The following is a 21,836-nucleotide window of genomic DNA, read 5'->3' on the forward strand; positions in this document are numbered from 1 at the left end:
TGGAAAGGTCAAAGCCAAGGGCTGCGTAGTCTTCACGCATGATTTTGACAGTCACACTAACAAATGGTTGAGGTTTTGAACCCTTCCTGATCCATGTATTAGAGAGTTTGTCATAAACATGGTGGTCAAGGGTGATGGAACGCTCACTGCGTGATCGACCCGAATGAATAACATTATCAAACTCATTACATTCATGCCCAGATATGTTAGGAGTTTCATTTGACTGTTGTTCTGATACGTGGACAGTACATAAAGTATCAAACACAGCATTTTCACTGTTATTAGAAGAGGCACTCGTGCGTTTGGGTTTGTTCCTACTGCGACATACACTCTCCATGTGATTATCGCGATTGCAATGCCCACATCTGTGACCATATGCCGCGCATTCTGTTTTGCGAACGTGGGCTGGGGCGCTCTTCCCGTGTCCCTTTTTGCCACAGTAGGAGCATGGGTCGTTTCTGTCCTTGATGGTTACTTGCTTGGCCTTTTGATATGTGCTGCTAGCTGCTTCCACTGAGTGTGTGTCCAATAGTGTAGATCCTGACCGTTTGCCCAGATTCTTTAGCCTCAATGAATTGGAAAACGTCCTCCAGGATCATGTCCTGGTTCTTGTCACCAAGGAGGTCAAGCTGGGTTTCAGGGTCAGCAATTCCTCGTGTAAGAACATCACGCACGATCGCTTCTGTGTAGTTAACTTCAGCATCACAACTAGGGCATTTGATTAGGAATTTGCATATTCCCGCTTGACCACGTAGGCGGGCCCCGAAGCTGCGCACTGTCTCATCACGGTCTTGACGCAAATTATGTAGTGCTACTCTGGCAACCATAGTGTTCTCTCCGCGAACAGCAAGTTTTTTAATGGCTGCCATTACCACCTCGATGGGTTTGTTTGAAAGGCTACCACCTGTCGATCTTGTTAGATCCTTGTGCAGAGGTTCGTCACAGCACTCGAGTAACTGCACTACTTTATCGCGGCCAATGATTTTGGTAAATCGACGTATTCAGACCAATGTATTCAGACCCCCCCCCCCCCCCATCCCCCTCCCACGCCTCCTGCCCCCAAGCCCTCTCTCTCCCACACTTCTCCCTGCTCTCAAATGTTGTGGTTGTTTGCTTCCCCTTCTCTCCCCATCTTGTCTTCCGCTCCCTCTTTTTGTATATTTTGTTTGTCTGGTTTGTTTTGTTTGTTTGTTTGTGAAATAAGTGGTAGCTCTTCACGAGCCTCGATTCAGTATACATTAAAAAAAAAAAAAAAAAAAATCGTGACTCGAAGTCAGCCCACTCTTCACTGGAGCCAGCGGCGACAATTGTGGGCCTTTTGACTTTTTCAACCTTGGCGGCATGTCCAAGGGCGTGCATGGCACTGTGGGCAGTGATGAGTGCGGCCACGAGAGCAGGATCGAGGTCTTCAGTGGTGTAGTCACATCCGGCGATTGGGCATCCCACAGCAGGCATCGTGGCTTTGGTCAACTTGCACCGTGTTCATAAATAAGACCAGTTCTCTTTGTTAATCCAGTTGGCGGTTTATTGCAACTTCAACAATGAACACGGTCTGAAAGACATAAGAACAAACATAATGATCAGTCATGATTAAGAATCCTCTAGTATTCTAGAAGCAGGAATACCACAGCAAGATGTTCCAATACATTTCAAATACCACAGGAACACCATTGCATTATTAAAGTATTTACCATTATTATCTTGTTTTGACAGATCCCAGTTAGGATGTTCTTTAAGATAACTTCATGCAAAAGCCTCTCTAAAAATACACTCCATTCGATATTTCTGACAGTAAAGCAGATGTGATGTTGTAGCTAATGCAGTATTGATTTACACCTAAATTTACATTCACATGAGGCCCAGGAAAAATACATGTAAAACACATGCAAATCCCATGTCCAGCCTATGTGGGCTAGCCCACGAAAGGCCCATGCACTGCCCACGTGGGCTAACCCAGTTGGCCCCCGGGTGGAGCCTATGGACAAATCCAGCTGGGTACTACGTGTGGGAACACACATGGGACCCACAAGTTAGCCCACATAGGGCTCATATGGGCCCCAGCTGAACATGCTGGCTGAACGTGTATCTCAATGTATGTATGTCTCTGTCTGTGTCTTTCTGTCTGCGTGTCTGTCTATCTGCGTGTCACTCTGTCTATCTTATTGTTGTTTTGTTATTTACTCTCGCTATTGTAACGTTTTAGTGATTCATGAATCTCCACTTATACTTATAGTCTTATTGTACCAAGAAGCATGAAATCATCGTGTGTATCCTTGAGAGTGACAGACACCGCCGCTGTCTGATGATCGTCTAGCCCTGCCAACATTGTCCTTCACTCCCATCAAAATACCGTTAATGCTGCCCGTCATTACAACTTTAAAAACACTTTTTAAAATTGAAACGTTCATTTTATTGAGTGCACAGGTGGTTATTTAAACAATATGTTCATCTTATTGAGCGTGCTCTGTATGTTTCCATGGCGATGTAGTTAGAAGCAATAACATCGTCTTCGTCCTAACATTTATTTCTCCTTTCTGTTCCCCTTTTCCAACCTCCCAATAATTTTGTGATATTATGATAAAACTATTAATCAACCTTTATGTACTATGCGTTTGGCAAACTACAGAGTTTATATAAAATGATTCACGGGATGAGGAAGAAGAAACCTGTTACGCGTCGTTGCTAGGACGACGTATCCGCTCTCGTGAAGTACTTTAAAAGAAATGTCCAGGATAACCGCATTAACCTCACCGTGTTTGTGCGATCGTTCTTTCAGAAATATCGGCGTTTAATCTCATCCAACACGTTGCGTTTGTACAGTAGTTCTATATTAGGAATGTGGATTCGTTTCGAACTCACATTTCATACTTTCCTGATAATCACAAGTCTCGCGGCTCATGGACTCTTTACCGGGCTGTTCGGGAACGCACAACAAGGTGTGCCGCACGCCGGAGCGCGATTTACAATCATATCACACACACACACACACACACACACACACACACACACACACACACACACACATATATATATATATTATATATAGGCCTATATATATACAGGGTGTCCCATGTACACACACACACACACATATATATATATATATATATATGTATATGTATATATACAGACTTGGCATTTAATATGGAATATTTTTTTTTTCTTGACGGGTTTAATTTCTGAACTCGGTATATCAGTCTGGTGAGTTTCTTTTACACTTCGGTGATTTATTTGTTAAAAGAACCATGTCACTGATTGTCTGTCGCAGCAAGAAGTCAACAACAGGATTATATCACAGGTGGCGTGGCAAAATGTACGGACAGGTGCATTTGATGATTGGCTTCACAATCGGGTATATAAGGGTTGTTGCGTTCTGTATTAGTGGAAAACAACTGCTGCACGTCTACAAAAGTTATTGCCGCTTCCCCTGGAGATGGTCCGTCAACTCGACAATGCTGTTTGTCATTTAGTGGTGGCTTTACGAAATTCCGGCATGAAACAGCGTGCTATTGCTCGGCAGTATGGCATCACTCAAGGTCAGGTGTCAAAGATCCTGAAACGAAATGCTCAGAGGGGTGTCCCTACTCCAATACCGAGGCCAGGACGTCCCCGCAGAACCACAAGGAGGGATGATCGCCAGCTGCACCAGTTAGTCCGCAATGGCCGTACCAAGTCAGCGAATCGGCTTAGGGCTGAGTGGCAGCAACTGACAAATGTCCCTGTATCCAGAAGGCTAGTCGACCAACGACTGGTTCAAGCAGGCTATCGTGCCAGGCATCCCCTGAGAAAGCCACGTCTGACCAGACAACACAGCCAGCGCCGATTGCAGTGGGCCAGAGAGCACCGTCAATGGCAGCCAGGACACTGGAATCACGTGATCTTTAGTGACGAGTCAAGATTTCTGGTCTATCGTCAAGATGGCTGCGTCCAAGTGCGTAGACAAGTGAATGAAGCCTACAAGGAAGATTGTATAGTGCCAAGAGTCCAAGCTGGAGGTGGTGGGGTGACCGTTTGGGCTGCTTTTCATGCAGGGGGCAAAACTGACCTGGTTGTTCTGAATGGAAACCTGAACCAGTTCAAGCACAGGGCCATTCTGGAAGAAACATTGCTTCCATTTGTTCTTGCAGCCTTTCGAGGAAACTTTGTCTTCCAAGATGACAATGCACGGCCTCGTCGTGCTCGCATGATCCAACACTTTCTTGCTGGCCGTAGTGTAGAGCATATGGAGTGACCTGCCATGCCCCCGGATATGAATCTGATAGAGAAGTTGTGGGCAGAATTAACACGTCAAATCGACAATTTGGACCAGCAGCCAACCTCTGTGCGTGAATTGCAGCAGACTATTGTCACTGCATGGCAAGCGATTCCTGTCCAAACCTTGGAAAATCTTGTGAACAGCATGCCTCAACGTGTACGTGCTCTCCTGAATGCTCGTGGGGGTTACACGAAGTACTGAACTGTAATTTTACTGTCCGTAATCCCAGTCGTAATTTAACTTTTGTTTTTGTTAAAAAAATTTTGGCTAATGTGCAAAATAAAGAGATACTTCTGGAAAACGCACAGAGGTTTAACACAGTACTGTCCGTGAATTGAGTTCGATATCAGTTTACATCACTTTCAAGGATCAATTTATTTGTTTCGAAATGTCAAATGTGGTTTTTGTTTCTTTTAAAGGTCACATTAACAAAATCTAGAATAATTTCAACATAATTCCAATGAACTTTTGGTTCTAAGTCATCTTGAAAAGTACGTTCACCCCCACAAAAAAATATATTCCATATTAAATGCCAAGTCTGTATATATATCTATATATATCTATATATATATATATATATATATATATATATATATATATATATATATATATATATATATATATATATATATATATATATATATATATATATATCGTTACAGATTTGGGAACCCCCTTCACTTGTAAATATCTCCCTGAGTAATATAAACCCCTTTTATTAATTATTAAATATCGCACTCTAGGCCATCATAACACGCAGCCAATCTTAGAATCATCTTGCGAATTATTTCCTCTTCTATGTTTAATTAAGGCTCTGTATCCACTAGATTGACACCACGTTGCATTAACAAATAAGGATAGCTCCCCTTCAATAACTCCATACCCCAGCAAACTCTCTATCTCTCTGCAAAGCAGCTCGACAAGCGTGGGGTGCGCGCCCTCTCAACTGGCCTTGGTTTGACAGCGGCGTTCGCCGCCATTTTTAACATGTGCTCTGTATTGGACAAGAAGGGCGGGGTCGCCGAGAAGAGGCGTGACCGTGGCTCGCCGCAAGGGCGGAGCTGTTCAGCTCCTTTACCAAATAAGGCTGCAAACAGAGCACGGGGGCGGGACCCAAACGGCCGAGGGCGTGTCACGACCCCGCTTAATATATGCGTTCGAGGATCGCGCATGAAGAGATGGGAGGAGACGAGCCAGCCATTGAGACCAGCAGAGGCGACGAGTGCGCAGCAAAAGAGGGTTGCCTGACGCGAGAGATCGTGCCTTGCCTGAGAGAGGAAATCCCATTATTACTGACAGAGAGAGAGAGAGGGTCGTGGCGTCGACGCGGCAATATCTGTCCCAGCGGTTGTCGGGTTCGCTTTAAACCAACGGCGCGAGGTCGGAACGGAACCTCGACGGCTGAACGAGCCGAACCGGCCGCCTTTGCCAGCTGAACGGACCTTCTCCTGCCATTCCTGTAATCATCCCCGTGTGAGTCTGTCTTTGTTTGTTCTGTCCTGGGTATAAGTAAGACTGTATAGATAAGGCTGCCCTGTGTCTTTTTACATCCATCTATCTTTGTACAGCTTTGATCTTTCTTTTCCTCTGGTGGTTGTTATAATAAATGTGTGCTCTTTCTCCAAGCTTTGGTTTCGTCTTCATCCAGTTGCTTTAGTCTTTTCTTTCCATTGGTCTACGTGGCACAATTAAAACCGCTATAATCGGGTTAGTAATTGTTAACGGCCTGGGTCGTGACTCGCTTCGCTCGGCGTGTCCATTACCGTCGCGACTCGGGCAGGGCTGTCTCCTCGCTGGTTGGGAGGTCACGGTAAGCAGGTATTCGGGGGTCTTTCTTTTGGGTCTCTGGCCAGATTACCCTGGTCGTGGCTGACCACCAGTGAGGTCACAGACCCCCAGGATCGGCGACGGCCAGTATAACGGACAAGGGGTTAACCCCCCCTTGCTAACGGGAGAGCCGTCGTCCCAGATCTGTAACAACATACATATATATATATATATATATATATATATATATATATATATATATATATATATATATATATATATATATATATTGTAGCAGTTACCGCTGGATGCACACAATCGCCTTGCACCGGCCAGAACACGGCCAGACGCGCCTCTCCCGGGCATGCCCGGACTCACTGTTCCCGGGCACGCCCGAACCTCCCGGGCACGCCCGGTCTCGTCTTTCCCGGGCATGCCCGCTCTCGCCTTTCCAGGGCTCACCCAGAGCGTCCGGGCATGCCCGCTATCGCCTTTTCAGGGCTCGCCCAGAGCGTCCGGGCATGCCCGCTATCGCCTTTCCAGGGCTCACCCAGAGCGTCCGGGCATGCCCGCTATCGCCTTTCCAGGGCTCGTCCAGAGCGCCCGGGCACGCCCAGCCTCGACTTGCCAGGCCGCAGCCAAACACGCCCGGCAGGTCCAGACTCGCCTTTCCAAGGCTCGCCCTTGACACCCGGGCATGGCCGGTATAGCTTTTGCGGCAAACTTCCCGACATAAATGTGTATATATATTGCTGCCCGATAAACGGGCTTGTCAGAATACCTGAGCTGTTTTGTTTCAATAAAGCAACTCGGACGAATTCCGTCTTTGGTCGCGTCAATTCTTTCGACTCGCGTTGGAGCGCAGTTCCTTCAATATATTTATATATATATATATATATATATATATATATATATATATATATATATATTATATATATAACTGTAAGAAATAGTAGAAACTCCAAAGTACGAGCAGGGCGTCTCATTTGTATTGAATATATAATCGTTAGATTAAATAAGACGCGGACGTAGCTTCAGGACGTCGATCTTTAATTGTCGACAAGCTTTCGACCAACAAAGGTCTGCTACTGAGTCTACAAAAACAGCAGGCATGTATATCAGTCAAGTATGTATGGTGATATGTGTGTGAGATGTGTGATGTGTGTAGAAAATGCATACAGAAGGAAGAGCCACGCCAAAATTCACTCACCAGCCCCAAGTTCAACGGAAGTGACCGTTTGCGTTACAGTTAGGGTGGACGTGCATATACAAATATAGAGATATACATACATAAACACACAAGCATATATTCATATCCCATTTATATTCATATAATATATTTATATATTTATATAATGACATATAAAGGTAGAATGAATGAATGAATGAATGATGACTGAATGAATGAATGAATGAATGAATGGGTTACGGTTAACAATTTGATTGGGTTGATGTGGGAACATGCTTTAGTCATCAAAATTTATGCCATGAGGACTTTTGTCCGAAGTTTGTGTATCCAAAAGGACTCACGTTTCAGAATCGTGGTGTGTGATCGATTTGTGATTGATTCAATGGCAGAGATCTGAATGTCATTTATAGAGTGATCCGGTTGATTAAAGTGTATCGTGTAAGGTAGAGATTTGCCCTGACTGGTGTGGAAGTTATTGATTTCTGACCGGGTGTTATTAAATCGTGTGTAGAGTGTATTTTCAGTTTTTCCAACATATTGTTTGGTGCACTTTTGGCAAGTGATTAGGTATATGACCCATGTAGATTTGCAGTTCATATAGGAGGTGATGGGGAATTTTTGTCCAGTGCTAGAACTTCTCTGCCAGAACAGATCTCTGCCATTGAATCAATCACAAATCGATCACACACCACGATTCTGAAACGTGAGTCCTTTTGGATACACAAACTTCGGACAAAAGTCCCTCATGGCATAAATTTTGATGACTAAAGCATGTTCCCACATCAACCCAATCAAATTGTTAACCGTAACCCATTCATTCATTCATTCAGTCATCATTCATTCATTCATTCATTCTACCTTTATATGTCATTTATATAAATATATAAATATATTATATGAATATAAATGGGATATGAATATATGCTTGTGTGTTTACGTATGTATATCTCTATATTTGTATATGCACGTGCACCCTAACTGTAACGCAAACGGTCACTTCCGTTGAACTTGGGGCTGGTGAGTGAACTTTGGCGTGGCTCTTCCTTCTGTATGCATTTTCTACACACATCACACATCTCACACACATATCACCATACATACTTGACTGATATACATGCCTGCTGTTTTTGTAGACTCAGAAGAAGACCTTTGTTGGTCGAAAGCTTGTTGACAATTAAAGATCGACGTCCTGAAGCTACGTCCGCGTCTTATTTAATCTAACGATTATATATATATATATATATATATATATATATATATATATATATATATATATATATATATATATATATATATATATATATATATATATATATATACATATCAGTCACTATGCGACCTTCATATCATCAGTGGAGAACCGCCAGCAAGGTGTCCCATACAGCTGCTGCTGCACCTTGCTGGGAGCGATACGCACCGCCTGCCACGCGGTGACGTTATCTCTGGTATCCACTCATCATATGGAGTCGACCTATATATATATATATATATATATATATGTTCAAAACACACCGGGTCACAAGTGTGCCGCACTGACCTGGTCCTCAGTCGAGGTCCTCAGCGTCATCCCATTTCGGCCCTTCAACCTCGTTACGGTCAGCTAAGGTGGGCCAGCAGGGGCACATACACATCCACATGCAGCAACTACACCTGATGCGTACATACCCCCACCCCAGCCAGTGCGAATGGAGACGACAATAACAAAATCGCCTCCACGTCCAGAATCCACAGCACCAAACAAACATGGTGGAACACTCAAACACCCACCTTTATACTTCCCTTTCTCCCATACCTGGTCATTTCACTCTCCTCCTCACATCCTTTCCCTGCTGAAGTACAACCCCAGGACATACAACACTGTGGCTTGCTACCTGGCTGTTTCTCCCGGCCGTCTTACGTGTCCCCTTTTCAAAGGCACTGCGTTGCTGTACCTCCTACTCACCCACCTTACGCACACAACCCATCCGGCTCTGACAAGGCCACCTGCCCCCGATGCTGTCTCTCCAGCGTCACCAGCCTATTCCTGGTCGCCACCCAGTCTTTCCTGGGAGTCACTGGTAGCACCAGCACAAATATATACACCTTGGAGTCACTGTGTATATTGTTGCGGTTTTGAGAACCCTCCACTTTGTAAATATTTGTAATAATCCCTCATAAATAATCCCCTGTAAATATCCCCATTTTCTAATGTTAAGCGAGAGCACCCTAGTTAGGCCACGAGCAACACGTAGAACACCATAGGATCTTCTTTAGTTATTTCATTAGTATGTGTTTCAGGTAAGGATCTGTTCCCAATAGTTTGACTCTGCATTGCTTTAATCAAATAACCTAGGCCCCTTCTCAAATTCCCATCCTATTCCTTTTGCGGCTTTACCCTCTCCAAATTATATGGCGCGTCTCTGCCAGCCGCAGCGCCCGGCTAAAGATGCCATAAGCCACGTGGCAGAGTTGGAGAAGAAGGGGGAGGAGTTACCAAGCGCCAGGAACGAAGGCGTGGCCCCTCAACGCACCATCAAGGGGCGGAGTCCGGGAGCCCTCGCGGCCTCAGGGCCGAGGCGATCTCCCCGCTGGGTGTGTCCTAAAAAGCGGCGGCTTGATACGCGATTGGCCAATATAAGCGGCCGCGTGGGACTACTTCGAGAGTTGGTTGGGAGTTGGAAGTCGGACCGAAGGAGAGTGACAGGATCGAGCCACCAGAGGCAGGGTCGCAGAGAGAGAAGTGAGTTGGTGCTTCGTGGCTTCGGGCAGAGTGCAGAGCGTGGTGGTTCGTGGCAGCCGAGAGGAGAGAGGGTTGGCACGACGTGTCAGAGCTGGAGAAAGAGACTGCTTGGCAGAGTTGGAGAGAGACGGTGCGCTGGCGTTCAATAACGACGATACCAACCGCGCTGCCTGCCGGAGTTTTGCCGCGGCACCAAAGCATGGACCGGAGTGGAGCATGAACCTGGGGCCGGACCTCGACGCCTACCATCTGCTTGGACCCTTCTCCTCCTTCCATCCTACCATTGCCAACTCCCGTGTAAGTCTGTCTGTATTGTCCTGGGCGTGATAATTAAGAGTGGATAAGGATTGCCCTGTGTCTTCTATTTCCTTCTTCTGTATATTCTTGCCCTTTCGTTTCCTCTTGAGTATTGTATAATAAATCATATTTGTTCTTCCTTCACCCATCTGATTTCTTCTCATCCGATCGCTTTCGTCCTGTCCCCAATTGTATATACGTGGCACGATTTGGCCAACGCTCGGAATCGGGTTAGTCTTCTTCCTAACAGCTCGGATTTCGGACTGCTAACCGCTCCGCAAACTCCATCTTGTCCGGGTCCGAGCTGGGAATTATATCCCTGCTTTGCGGAGATATTGGCAAAGGTATCCGGGAACCCGTTGACCAATCACCCTGGCCAATCTCACCCCGCAAAGGAGCATGTAATTTCCAGGACCGGGAGGATCGGCCCGTGTAAAAGACAAGGGGATTAATCACCCCTTGGTAAGGGGAGCGCCGACCCCGGATCCGCAACAATATATAGGCCTATATATATACAGGGTGTCCCATGTACACACACACACACACACACACACATATATATATATATATATATATATATATATATATATATATATATATAGATATATATATGTATATATATATATGTGTATATATATATATATATATATATATATATATATATATATATATATATATATATATATATATAGATATATATATGTATATGTATATATATATATATATATATATATATATATATATATATATATATATATATATATATATATATATATATATATATTGTTACTGATCGCGGTTTAGATGTTACTTTGCCGAGCGAAGGCTCCGCGACCGAACAGTTATTCCCCGATTAGAACCCGATTCCACCCAAACGTTGGCCGGATCGCACCGCGGCTGCTCAATGAGGGAAAAGACTAAAACGACGAATGCAAAGAGGAAGACGAAGGCAAAGAAAGGTTTGGAAATACTACTGAATTTATTTACTATTTACACACATAAGCAAAAAGCAAGCAGTCACGTTTATTTACAACACATAAGACGCAGGTGACACAGTGCAAATACTAGCTTATCCAGACTTAATTAAATACCCAGGGACAAGACACACAGAACAAACTCACGTACACAAGAAGGGTGGAGGAAAGGAATGAATGCTGGAAGGAGGAATGGGAAGGTTCAGCTGGGGCAGATGGTTCGGGCTCGATCCCGCACGGGACGTCGGCTGGACCTCGACGGCCACCGATGCCACCGCTATCTGGTCCCCGCGGGGTAACGGGTTGAAGCTGCCTGGTGGAGTCAACGCTGCTTGTGGAGCCAAAGCTGCTTCTCTGGCTCACCTCAGGGCGCGTCTGCCGTCTCTGGCGCAACTGCTGGTAATTGACCTTGAACCTTCTCTCTCTTGGCCCTGGTGTCTCCTCACCACCGACAACTCAACGCAACCAATGCAACCACTGACCACTCGACGCCACCACTTCTCACCACCGACTTCTTACCGCAACCAACGCAACCACTGACCTTCCACTGACGACCCACTCACTTGCTTCTTGCGTGCGCGCCTTTATAGCGCCTCCAGCGATCAAGCCGCCGGCCTTCAGGACACGCCCATCGGTGTGCTCACCTCGGCCCTGGTTGGTCACGCGACCCTCTCGCTCCGCCCTTGATGACGACGGGCGGGCACGCCCCTCTTCCCCGACCCGATCACATGTTCAATGGTGGTTTTGGAGGGGAGGTAATTGGCAATCGAGGCTCGGCAATGACGAAAGGGGATGTGAAAGGAAATGGAGATTTTGGGGATGGGAATGAAAGGGGATCTATTCTCTTTCACTGGTGCAATGGAGTACTTCAATTAATGGGAGACACAGCCTTACCCTAAAACACAGAATAAGAGATAACTATCAAACAGGGGTATTCTATTATTTGGCTGACGTGTATGCTTGTGGACTAATTATGGGCTGCCCTTTCACCTTTACACAGCTCCGGAGGCAGGGGGGCGCAGAATAAACAATAATAACAATTCACACAATCAAAAAAATATACAGTTCTCATATCCGCAACAATATATATATATATATATATATATATATGTATGTGTGTGTATATATATATATATATATATATATACTGTATATATATATATATATATGTATATTGTTACAGACGCGGTTTTGGATGTTAGTTTACCGAGCGGTTTGGTATGACCGCGTCTGCACAGTTTACCCGATTCCACTCGAACGTTGGCCAAATCGCGCTATGCTAAATCAATTAAGGAAAGGACACAACGGCTGGGATTAAATGACACGACACCAGGGGTACAGTTCTCAAGACCTCCGGAGGAGGTTATAATATTTGTATGCAGAACGTTTAGATTACACTGACAAGAGGTACAGCATAGGAAGGTGGGCACTTAATCACGGTCTTATAGTAGCCCCGACAGACCACAGATAAACGGGACAAGACTGACTCACACAGGGATTGATGGCAAGGAAGGGCAGGTAGTCGCTGGACAGCACAAGGTGCACCTTGGCTCAGGGACAGTATAGCGTGGTCCAAAAGATGCAGGGAGGTCTCGTCGCGCTGGAGGTGGCGTCTGGTTCTCTTCAAGCTGGGGCCGCATCTCACGTCACCTCCGGTAAGTGGCTGCGTATATCCAGCGGGGAGTGACACGCCCTCGGCTCGTTAGCTCCGCCCCAGATAGAATCGGCCCGCCGCTTCTTATTGGGTGCGGGGGGGTTACCGGGCTCCGCCCTTGACGAGGAGCTGACAGCCAGCCCCTTCGTGGTAACCCCGTCGGAGAACATGGGCAATGGCGGCTAACCAAGCCGGAGTGAGGACGCACACTCCCCGCGCGCTGTTGTCATAGTTGTTGTTGTTGTTGTTGTTGTAGTTTCATGAGGAAGATGGGAGGATGCGGAGATGAGGTTGTGGGGAGGTATTGGGAGGTCCTAAACTCACTACTGGTGCCATACAATCACATTCTGGTGCAACGAAGAGTCAGAATTAATGGAAACGAGTCCTTAACTGACATAGACTAAGAATAACTAGCAAGATGTCCTATAGTTGTCTACGTGAGAGGCGGTGAACCTGGGCACGACATTTAATGGGGGAAAAAGGGGAAGGTCGGTTCTACAGAGTGTTGTTTACAGACAATGGGACTAGGGAATGGGGGATTGGGGATAGTTGGGGAGTATTGGGGAAATAGGGGAATATTTACAAGCGGATATGGATGGAGGCCAAATCCCATATCCGCAACATTGCACCCTTCTCTACCTCGGGGCGTCCCGACCCGATAAATTTTTACCTACTTTAGTGTGGCACTCAGATGTAGTTCCCTCTACTATTAACTCTACCCTGAGTGCGACAGTTTTACAGATGTTTACAAATGAGTAAATATGTCCCCCTGCGACGTTGCACCCTTCTCCTCACAGAAACACACCCACAGGATAACCGAATCGCGGAAAGAATTCTCAAACTAAACATACAGCCGGTAGGGAGCATTATTTACACAAGACTACACTGATATTTACACTATGATCCAGGACCTGTTTTTGGAGGAACACATGCAGATGTTATGCATAGAGAGAGAGCACGCATGCCAGCATCGATACACCAACCCACGAGTGCTCTGTGGCCTGACGGCCTTTAATAATGTGCAGAGCACCCCATCCAAGCACCAAAAGCACCACCCTTATTCATACAGTCAGCACCACCCGGTGCACCAATAAAGTGTTCAACGTCACCGGTGGTGTCGCAGCCGGCCGATGTTCTGCCGCTGGTCTTGCCTTCGTGTGGTGCACTTGGCCTTCTGGCTTCTTTAAAAAATAAAGAAAGGCGCCAACCGTGTCCATTTCTTTATTGTGGCCGTCAGGGGGCCAACTATTAGTGGTTCACCTGTCTGGCATAGGTGCCACGTTGACCCATAGGTCCATCGACGGGTGGTGCTTGCCCGCAAAAGAACTGCGGTCCATGGTGGGCGGCCACAAAAATTGCGGTCCATATGGTGTATCGATCCAGGCAGCAAGCAGCGAAAGTACAGGCCCACAACTGCGGAGCCAGCACCTCTCTCTCCTCTCTCTCTGCCCCAAAGCCAGATCCTCGGAGGCGGGAGACAAAAGAAGAAGACAAGTGAGTAAGGTGGTAAGGGCGCAAAAGTGCCCGCAATACAAGATGATGCACACTGGGGGCACATGGGAACCAGGTGAGACAGGTACGTTCCTACCGTACGCCCCCCCCCCCCACCAGGTAACCTACATTGCCCCTCCCTTACCCCTTACTGTATCCACAAAACACAACACTACCCATAAACATCTACTTTACAAATCAACAAACGTCCCTACTGTCTTCCCCGTTCCTCCCATAAACCAAATTCGTCTTCTCTCCCTCCTAACCAATCAAATTTGCCATTTCCAACTCTCATCAAAATTTGCCATCACCAATTCATCATCAGTCCCTCCTAAGGAGGGAGAGATGGAATCACCCCAATGTCTCATCCACGTCGTGATGCGTCTCACCAATCCACACAGCAATTCTCATTTCCTGCACACAGAACAAAGAAAACACAGGTGTGGAGTCATCATCCTCACACAGGTAAGTGGCTGCGTATGGTGCGACAGGTTCATCAATCCTAACTATTTCCTAAATGACTTTAACAACTTTACATTACCAGGGGTCTTTCCCTGCCAAACCATTGGCCCTCTTACACTATGGGTTCTAAAAACCAATTCCCATTGACCAAACTGTGGTGCTTTTCAATTTGGGGTCTCACTCCCCCGATTCATCTCCCGGTGCCCTCGCACAATTTCTGGGCCGCGACGTGTAGCTCTCCCAGCAGGTCTACCCACCTGCACACCTCCACCACTGCAGTTGCCTCCGAGCTTACCTGCTCCTTACCCTAACCTAACTACCTGGGGAAGGCCCTCTGGCGCTCTCCCCACTCGGTGCCCTCTCTGGCACTGGGCTACCCGGGTCCATCCTCCGGATCCTCGGGCCCCACTGACACTAATGGCTCCCAGAGCCCACCTGCGGCCTCACCTGGCCGACATCCTCACAGTGGTGGAGTGCCCAACCAACTACACACACTAACAGGCTACACGCCCAGCCATTTCCACAACACTAATGCACCCATCCACAATACCATTCTGCAACCGCACCACAAATGCCAATATCCAACCACAATTTACCTATACCCTCTACCTAACACTTACACTACCCGCCCCGGGTACTCGTGAAAGGGGTCCACTCTTCCCCCATCCACACCTTCGCACCATGCACACCACTCCGTACCACTTACTCCAACTCTCTCCACACACCTGTACTTGCACACCTGTGCTCTCACTCTTGGTGCCGCCTGCACCCTTCTCTCCCCAAGCGCATTCGCGCTGATCCACAACACTCACTACTCACACACTGCTCCACACACCTGTCCAGTTGCACACCTGTGCAATCACACCTGTTCAATTCTCAACCACACGGCATCATCTCATCTAACTACTCCCCTCTGAAACTTGCGCTTTCCAGTCGTCCCTTTAAACTATTGCGCTCCCACGTCATTATCATCCACACTAATCTACCTGCGTCCCCACTACAGGTATCAGTCACTAACTAATCTTATCGTCACCTAATGTCATCTTCTAGGGCCCTATCAATATCCTAACCCACCCGGGCTAGTTTTCACTGCCATCAACCCCATAATCTATTGCTCCTTTGCCCCCCTCTTGTGAGGGATGGTGGATTGGCCATCCCACCACATCGGGCATCTCCCACTACCAATTTTGCACATCAAATTTCAACAAATCAAAAATTTGCCAATCACTACCCATCATCTGCCAATCACTACTGCCAATCCTTTGCCAATCATCAAATTTCGTTTTTTTCTAATTTTGGGTCCAAAATACTAACCTCATCACACAGTCTACTCACTAATGCCTCTCGGTGCGCCAATTCCTGTCCAAAGCCCGGCTTCGTACAGCCAAGCCATGAATGCGAGTTGTTTGGTGCCAGCGGCTGGATACGTCCCGCATTCGGGGCAGGGACGGGGGCTTACCCGGCCCGAGACCCCACGCACCACCTTGGCGTGGAGCCTTCCAATGTCCCGACCTCGACCTGCCGGCACGTCTCAACAGAAAGTGGTCGCCATGACGACCCTTCCTATCGGGCTGCCCGCTCCGCCTAGTGGAGCACGGACGCGGCCGTTCCACGCGAGGCCCAGCGTGGATCGCGCACGGCGGTCCTTTCGAACCCGCCGTGGCTCGGATCCCCGCTGGTTCTCGCGGCACGCGAAGCCCGGCACGCACCGAGGGCCCGCTTCGGCTAAAAGTCGACCTAACCTCTAACCCGGTTACCGTCGATGCTTCACCTGGATGCTTACAAGCATACGCTACCCCTTTCTTGCTCATACATGCCGTTCCCATGTTCCTCGTACCTTTCCTTACACACCCAGGTACTCTCATTCCGCTCACCGACTTGGTCACACACCTGACCACCGAACACCTTGGCACACATTCGTCGCTCGCACACCTCACCAACACACCTCTTCGCGCCCCCTCCTCGGTCACCTCCTCTGTGACAATCACAGGTGTGCCCTCACTCGCACACCCAACCACGTGCCTCACTACCAATTCCAGCGTGCATTCCCACTCACGCTCTACCATTCCAGGTGTGCTTCCTTTCTCACCTGTCACCACCAACTCACGCTCCGTGTCACTCGTACCACTCTCACCTCCACTCTTGACAGCGCACTCACCCTTACTCTCGACAGCGCACTCTTTCCCCATGCACCTGTCCGTCACACACCTCTCTCGCGCACACTCTTGCGCACACTCTCCCTTCACACCCTCTGTAACACTTACCACACCGCGCTTCCATGTGCTCCCTCGCACACGCGCTACGACCGACTCACTCTCGCCAGCACCCTCACTCCTTGGCACGCACTTTTTCCTCACACACCCCAGAGTCGGACTTTCTCGCACACCTCCTTTTTCGCACACCAGACCTGTCGCACACTTCACCAACGGCCTCTCATGAACACCCGGGTCCATCTCGACCCCCAAGCTTCTTAAATCACCTGGCGCATCATACGCACGACCATATTGGTCACCACTTACACCGGGTCCTCTTCCTCTTCGCTTCTCCTCCATCACCTGCGAATCCCTCATCCGGTTAATGAGCACATCATCACGGTCCAAACACAGACTTTGGACCAATTCTTTTACCTCCTCTTTTATCTCTTTCTTATCCCCTCTCCGTCGCTTCTTAATTTCGCTCACCCCTTCTTCCACTTCTTCTAATTTCTGCTTTACCTCTTTTATTTCCCGGTACGTCTCCTCAAGTTCGTCCTCTAAGGCTACCTTGACCGTTTCCATGTGCGTCCTCACCTGCCGGTCCTTCGTCTCCATTACCTCTATCACCTCGTCCAACCTCGTTGTCAGTCCCTCACGTACCATCTGACATTCCCTCTTCGTCGCTACCAAGTCATTTTTTAGGTCATTTTGTGTCGCTTTTAACCCTCCTATTACCGCTGTGTTCTTCTTTACCTGGTCCGTTAGTTCTTTTTGTCCCTCTGTCAGTTGTTCTACTTCCTGCGTCAGGTCCTCTATGCCCCCTTGTAACTTTACAGTCCCCTTTCTCACCTCCTTCTCCATGCGCTCCTTACAGTGCCTCACCTCCTCGCGCACTCCTCCGACCTCCTCACTCACACCTCTTCTGATCTCTTCTCCCATCACTTGCATCTCCTGCCCAGATGCCACCCTCAACTGCTCCATTTCCTCCCTGTGAGCATCCAGTTTGGTTTCTACCCCCCTTCTGACCCCCTCTATCTGCTGCCCCATTTGGTTAACTTCCCTTTCCGCTTGGTCCCTCATGTCCCCCAATTTGCCTTCCATACTGTTTTCTAACCCCTCTAACCCCTTTTGCATCCCTTCCATTTGATTCTCTTGAGCGGCCATTCTGTTTTCTACCCCCATTAACCCCTCCTGTATTTCCCCTAATCTATTGTCTAATTTCCCAAATTTCTTGTCTAATCCCTTAAAATTATTGTCTAACCCCTCACCGGTACCCCTCGCTTAGTCCCTCATTGCCCCCATTTGGCCCTCTAATCGCTCACCCTGAGCATCCATCCGCTTCCCCATTACCCCCATTTGGCTTCCCATTACCCCCATTTGGTTTCCCAACCGCTCACTATCAGCCCTCATTCCCACAATTTGGTCTATAAGGGCCCTCATTTGCAGGAGGAAAAGGTTCGAATCCACCAGCGGCGCTACCACGGTCGCGGGCGTGGTCGCCGTGGCCATGTGCGAGGCGCCATTTTGTGCGTCTGCTACCTCGTGCGCGACGACGCTATTTTGCGAATCTGCTACCCTCACTGCTTCGCTCTCCTCTTGTCCCTCATTTTGGTCCTGGATCGACCCTGCCTCACTCTCTTCTACCGGAACCCAGCCGTCTTGGTCTGCCATAGCGCGACTTTCAAAATTCGGGTTTTTATTTTTTTTGGTAAAACACAATTAAATTTCGCTGTTATAATTTCGAGCGCGTGAAACGCGCTCCGGATCGAATCCCACTTCCCGACACCAAATGTTACCCTAATGGTACAATTGGTGTTCCAAAATTTGGGCCTAACAAATTTAGTCCCAGGTCCGAATCCAACTCCTCGACACCAAATGTTACAGACGCGGTTTTGGATGTTAGTTTACCGAGCGGTTTGGTATGACCGCGTCTGCACAGTTTACCCGATTCCACTCGAACGTTGGCCAAATCGCGCTATGCTAAATCAATTAAGGAAAGGACACAACGGCTGGGATTAAATGACACGACACCAGGGGTACAGTTCTCAAGACCTCCGGAGGAGGTTATAATATTTGTATGCAGAACGTTTAGATTACACTGACAAGAGGTACAGCATAGGAAGGTGGGCACTTAATCACGGTCTTATAGTAGCCCCGACAGACCACAGATAAACGGGACAAGACTGACTCACACAGGGATTGATGGCAAGGAAGGGCAGGTAGTCGCTGGACAGCACAAGGTGCACCTTGGCTCAGGGACAGGATAGCGCGGTCCAAAAGATGCAGGGAGGTATCGTCGCGCTGGAGGTGGCGTCTGGTTCTCTTCAAGCTGGGGCCGCATCTCACGTCACCTCCGGTAAGTGGCTGCATATATCCAGCGGGGAGTGACACGCCCTCGGCTCGTTAGCTCCGCCCCAGATGGAATCGGCCCGCCGCTTCTTATTGGGTGCGGGGGGGTTACCGGGCTCCGCCCTTGACGAGGAGCTGACAGCCAGCCACTTCGTGGTAACCCCGTCGGAGAACATGGGCAATGGCGGCTAACCAAGCCGGAGTGAGGACGCACACTCCCCGCGCGCTGTTGTTGTAGTTGTTGTTGTTGTTGTAGTTTCATGAGGAAGATGGGAGGATGCGGAGATGAGGTTGTGGGGAGGTATTGGGAGGTCCTAAACTCACTACTGGTGCCATACAATCACATTCTGGTGCAACGAAGAGTCAGAATTAATGGAAACGAGTCCTTAACTGACATAGACTAAGAATAACTAGCAAGATGTCCTATAGTTGTCTACGTGAGAGGCGGTGAACCTGGGCACGACATTTAATGGGGGAAAAAGGGGAAGGTCGGTTCTACAGAGTGTTGTTTACAGACAATGGGACTAGGGAATGGGGGATTGGGGATAGTTGGGGAGTATTGGGGAAATAGGGGAATATTTACAAGCGGATATGGATGGAGGCCAAATCCCATATCCGCAACAATATATATATATATATATATATATATATATATATATATATATATATATATATATATACGTATATATATATATATATATATATATACATATATATATATATATATATATATATATATATATATATATATATATATATATATATATATATATATATATATATATAAGCAAAGATTTGCAGTTGGGAGTAAATCCAAATGGTAAGATCTCCAACCTTTAATTGAACAAACAATGACTCAACGTTTCCATTAACAACATGTGACAAAGCCACACGCCTCCGTTAATCTTCCTCAAGAGTGATAAAATCATCTCAACATCCCCTTATATGCAAAGTGGGCGGGGTATATGCAAAGTGGGGTGGGCAAAGCTGGACAGCCAATGAAACCGTATCACACCGCTCTCCTGAACGGAGACGTTGCTGACCAAATTCAAAAATCAACCGCATATTAACGGTTCAAAACAATCCTGTAAGCAATGCTGGATTATAACTCAAGTGTTTAGAAAATCCGGAACAATCATTACATTTAATTAAAAGTTAAACTTGTAAACAATTAAATTGTAAATTAAATTTAAACTGTAAATATATTAAAGCAAAATTTTTTAAGATAAAATAAAATTGCCATAATATCAAGATCATCACATGTGGCCCTATGCGGTAAAGGGGAATGCGGGAAGGGGTGGGTTATGGGGGGGGGGGGGAACCAAAGGGGGGGCGGAAGCGGAGGGGGGGGGGGTTTGGGAGAGGGGTGGTTTGGAGGGAGTGGGGGAGGGGGCAAATTGTCCGAATAAAAACCTTGTGTGACATATTATGTGGACTCGTTGTTCAAAGTACGGAATGCCTGCTTCGTTTACACAAGTGGGTCAAACGCTACCGGTAAGTCAACTACCTCTTGTGTGATCGAGGTAATAGTTTCTTCCGTGTGCCAAGCCTCCAAAACACGTCTTCTGTTTCTGTTGGGTGTGGAACCCAAAATATTAACCCTATCCCATAAAGGTGTGTGGCCTTCGTTAAGGCCGTGTTTGGCAATAGCAGATCTGCTGGGATAATTACATTCAAATGCTTTATGGTGTTCAGCAATACGTTGACCTAAGGTCCTCCCGGTTTCACCCACATACTCAGCTCCACAACCACAGGGCACTACGTATACCACCCCTGACCTATCCTTCCTCGGAAGCTTGTCCTTGACCCTCACAAGAGCTTGGCGAAGGGTGAAAACCGTTGTGAAACCAACCCTCACTCCTGCCGATTTCAAAATTCTGCCGACCCTCTGTGAATTTGTTTGTTTGTTTGTTCAATTAAAGGTTGGAGATCTTACCATGGAGTCATTTGGATTTACTCCCAACCGCAAATCTTTGCTTATATATATATATATATCGCTATTAATGTATTATGCTCTGTCGGATGGTTCTTCCGAGAACTTGACAGGCGAAGCATTGTACATGACGGTGATGTTGAATGTGAATGTGTGCATGGCATCATGAAATCAGGAGATTACCAAGGCATTTTGGAGCGCAATGTTCAACCCAGTGTCAGAAAGCTGGGTCTCCATCGAAGGCCATGGGTCTTGCACCAGGAGATGACCCCAAACACACTTTAAAAAGCACCCAGGAATGGTTCAAGACAAAACGCTGGACTGTCCTGAGGTGGCGAGCAATGAGTCCAGATCTAAATCCCATTGAACACCTGTGGGGAGATCTGAAAGCAGCAGTTGGGAGAAGGCACCCTTCAAATCTGGGAGAACTGGAGTAGTTTGCACGAGAAGAGTGGGCCAAACTGCCAGTAGAGAGGTGGAGGAAGCTCATTCATGGCTATAGGAAGCGCATGACTGCAGTTATTTTGTCCAAAGTCTGTGCTACCAAATAT

At 47.3% G+C, this 21,836-nt stretch overlaps 1 protein-coding gene across 1 annotated transcript in view; it reads left to right on the top strand.

Annotated features, from left to right (window-relative positions):
- Positions 1-2,678: 2,678 nt before the first annotated feature.
- The window catches only part of LOC137425667 (tectonic-3), an 85,394-nt gene continuing 66,236 nt past the window's right edge, over positions 2,679-21,836 (top strand). The window contains exon 1 of the mRNA XM_068114313.2: positions 2,679-2,936. Within this exon, the coding sequence (XP_067970414.2) occupies positions 2,837-2,936 (100 nt within the window). The 5' untranslated portion in view covers positions 2,679-2,836. The remainder of the gene's footprint in view (positions 2,937-21,836) is intronic.

Source organism: Myxine glutinosa, chromosome 4, assembly GCF_964187855.1.
Source record: "Myxine glutinosa chromosome 4, kmMyxGlut1.1, whole genome shotgun sequence".
NCBI lineage: Eukaryota > Metazoa > Chordata > Myxini > Myxiniformes > Myxinidae > Myxine > Myxine glutinosa.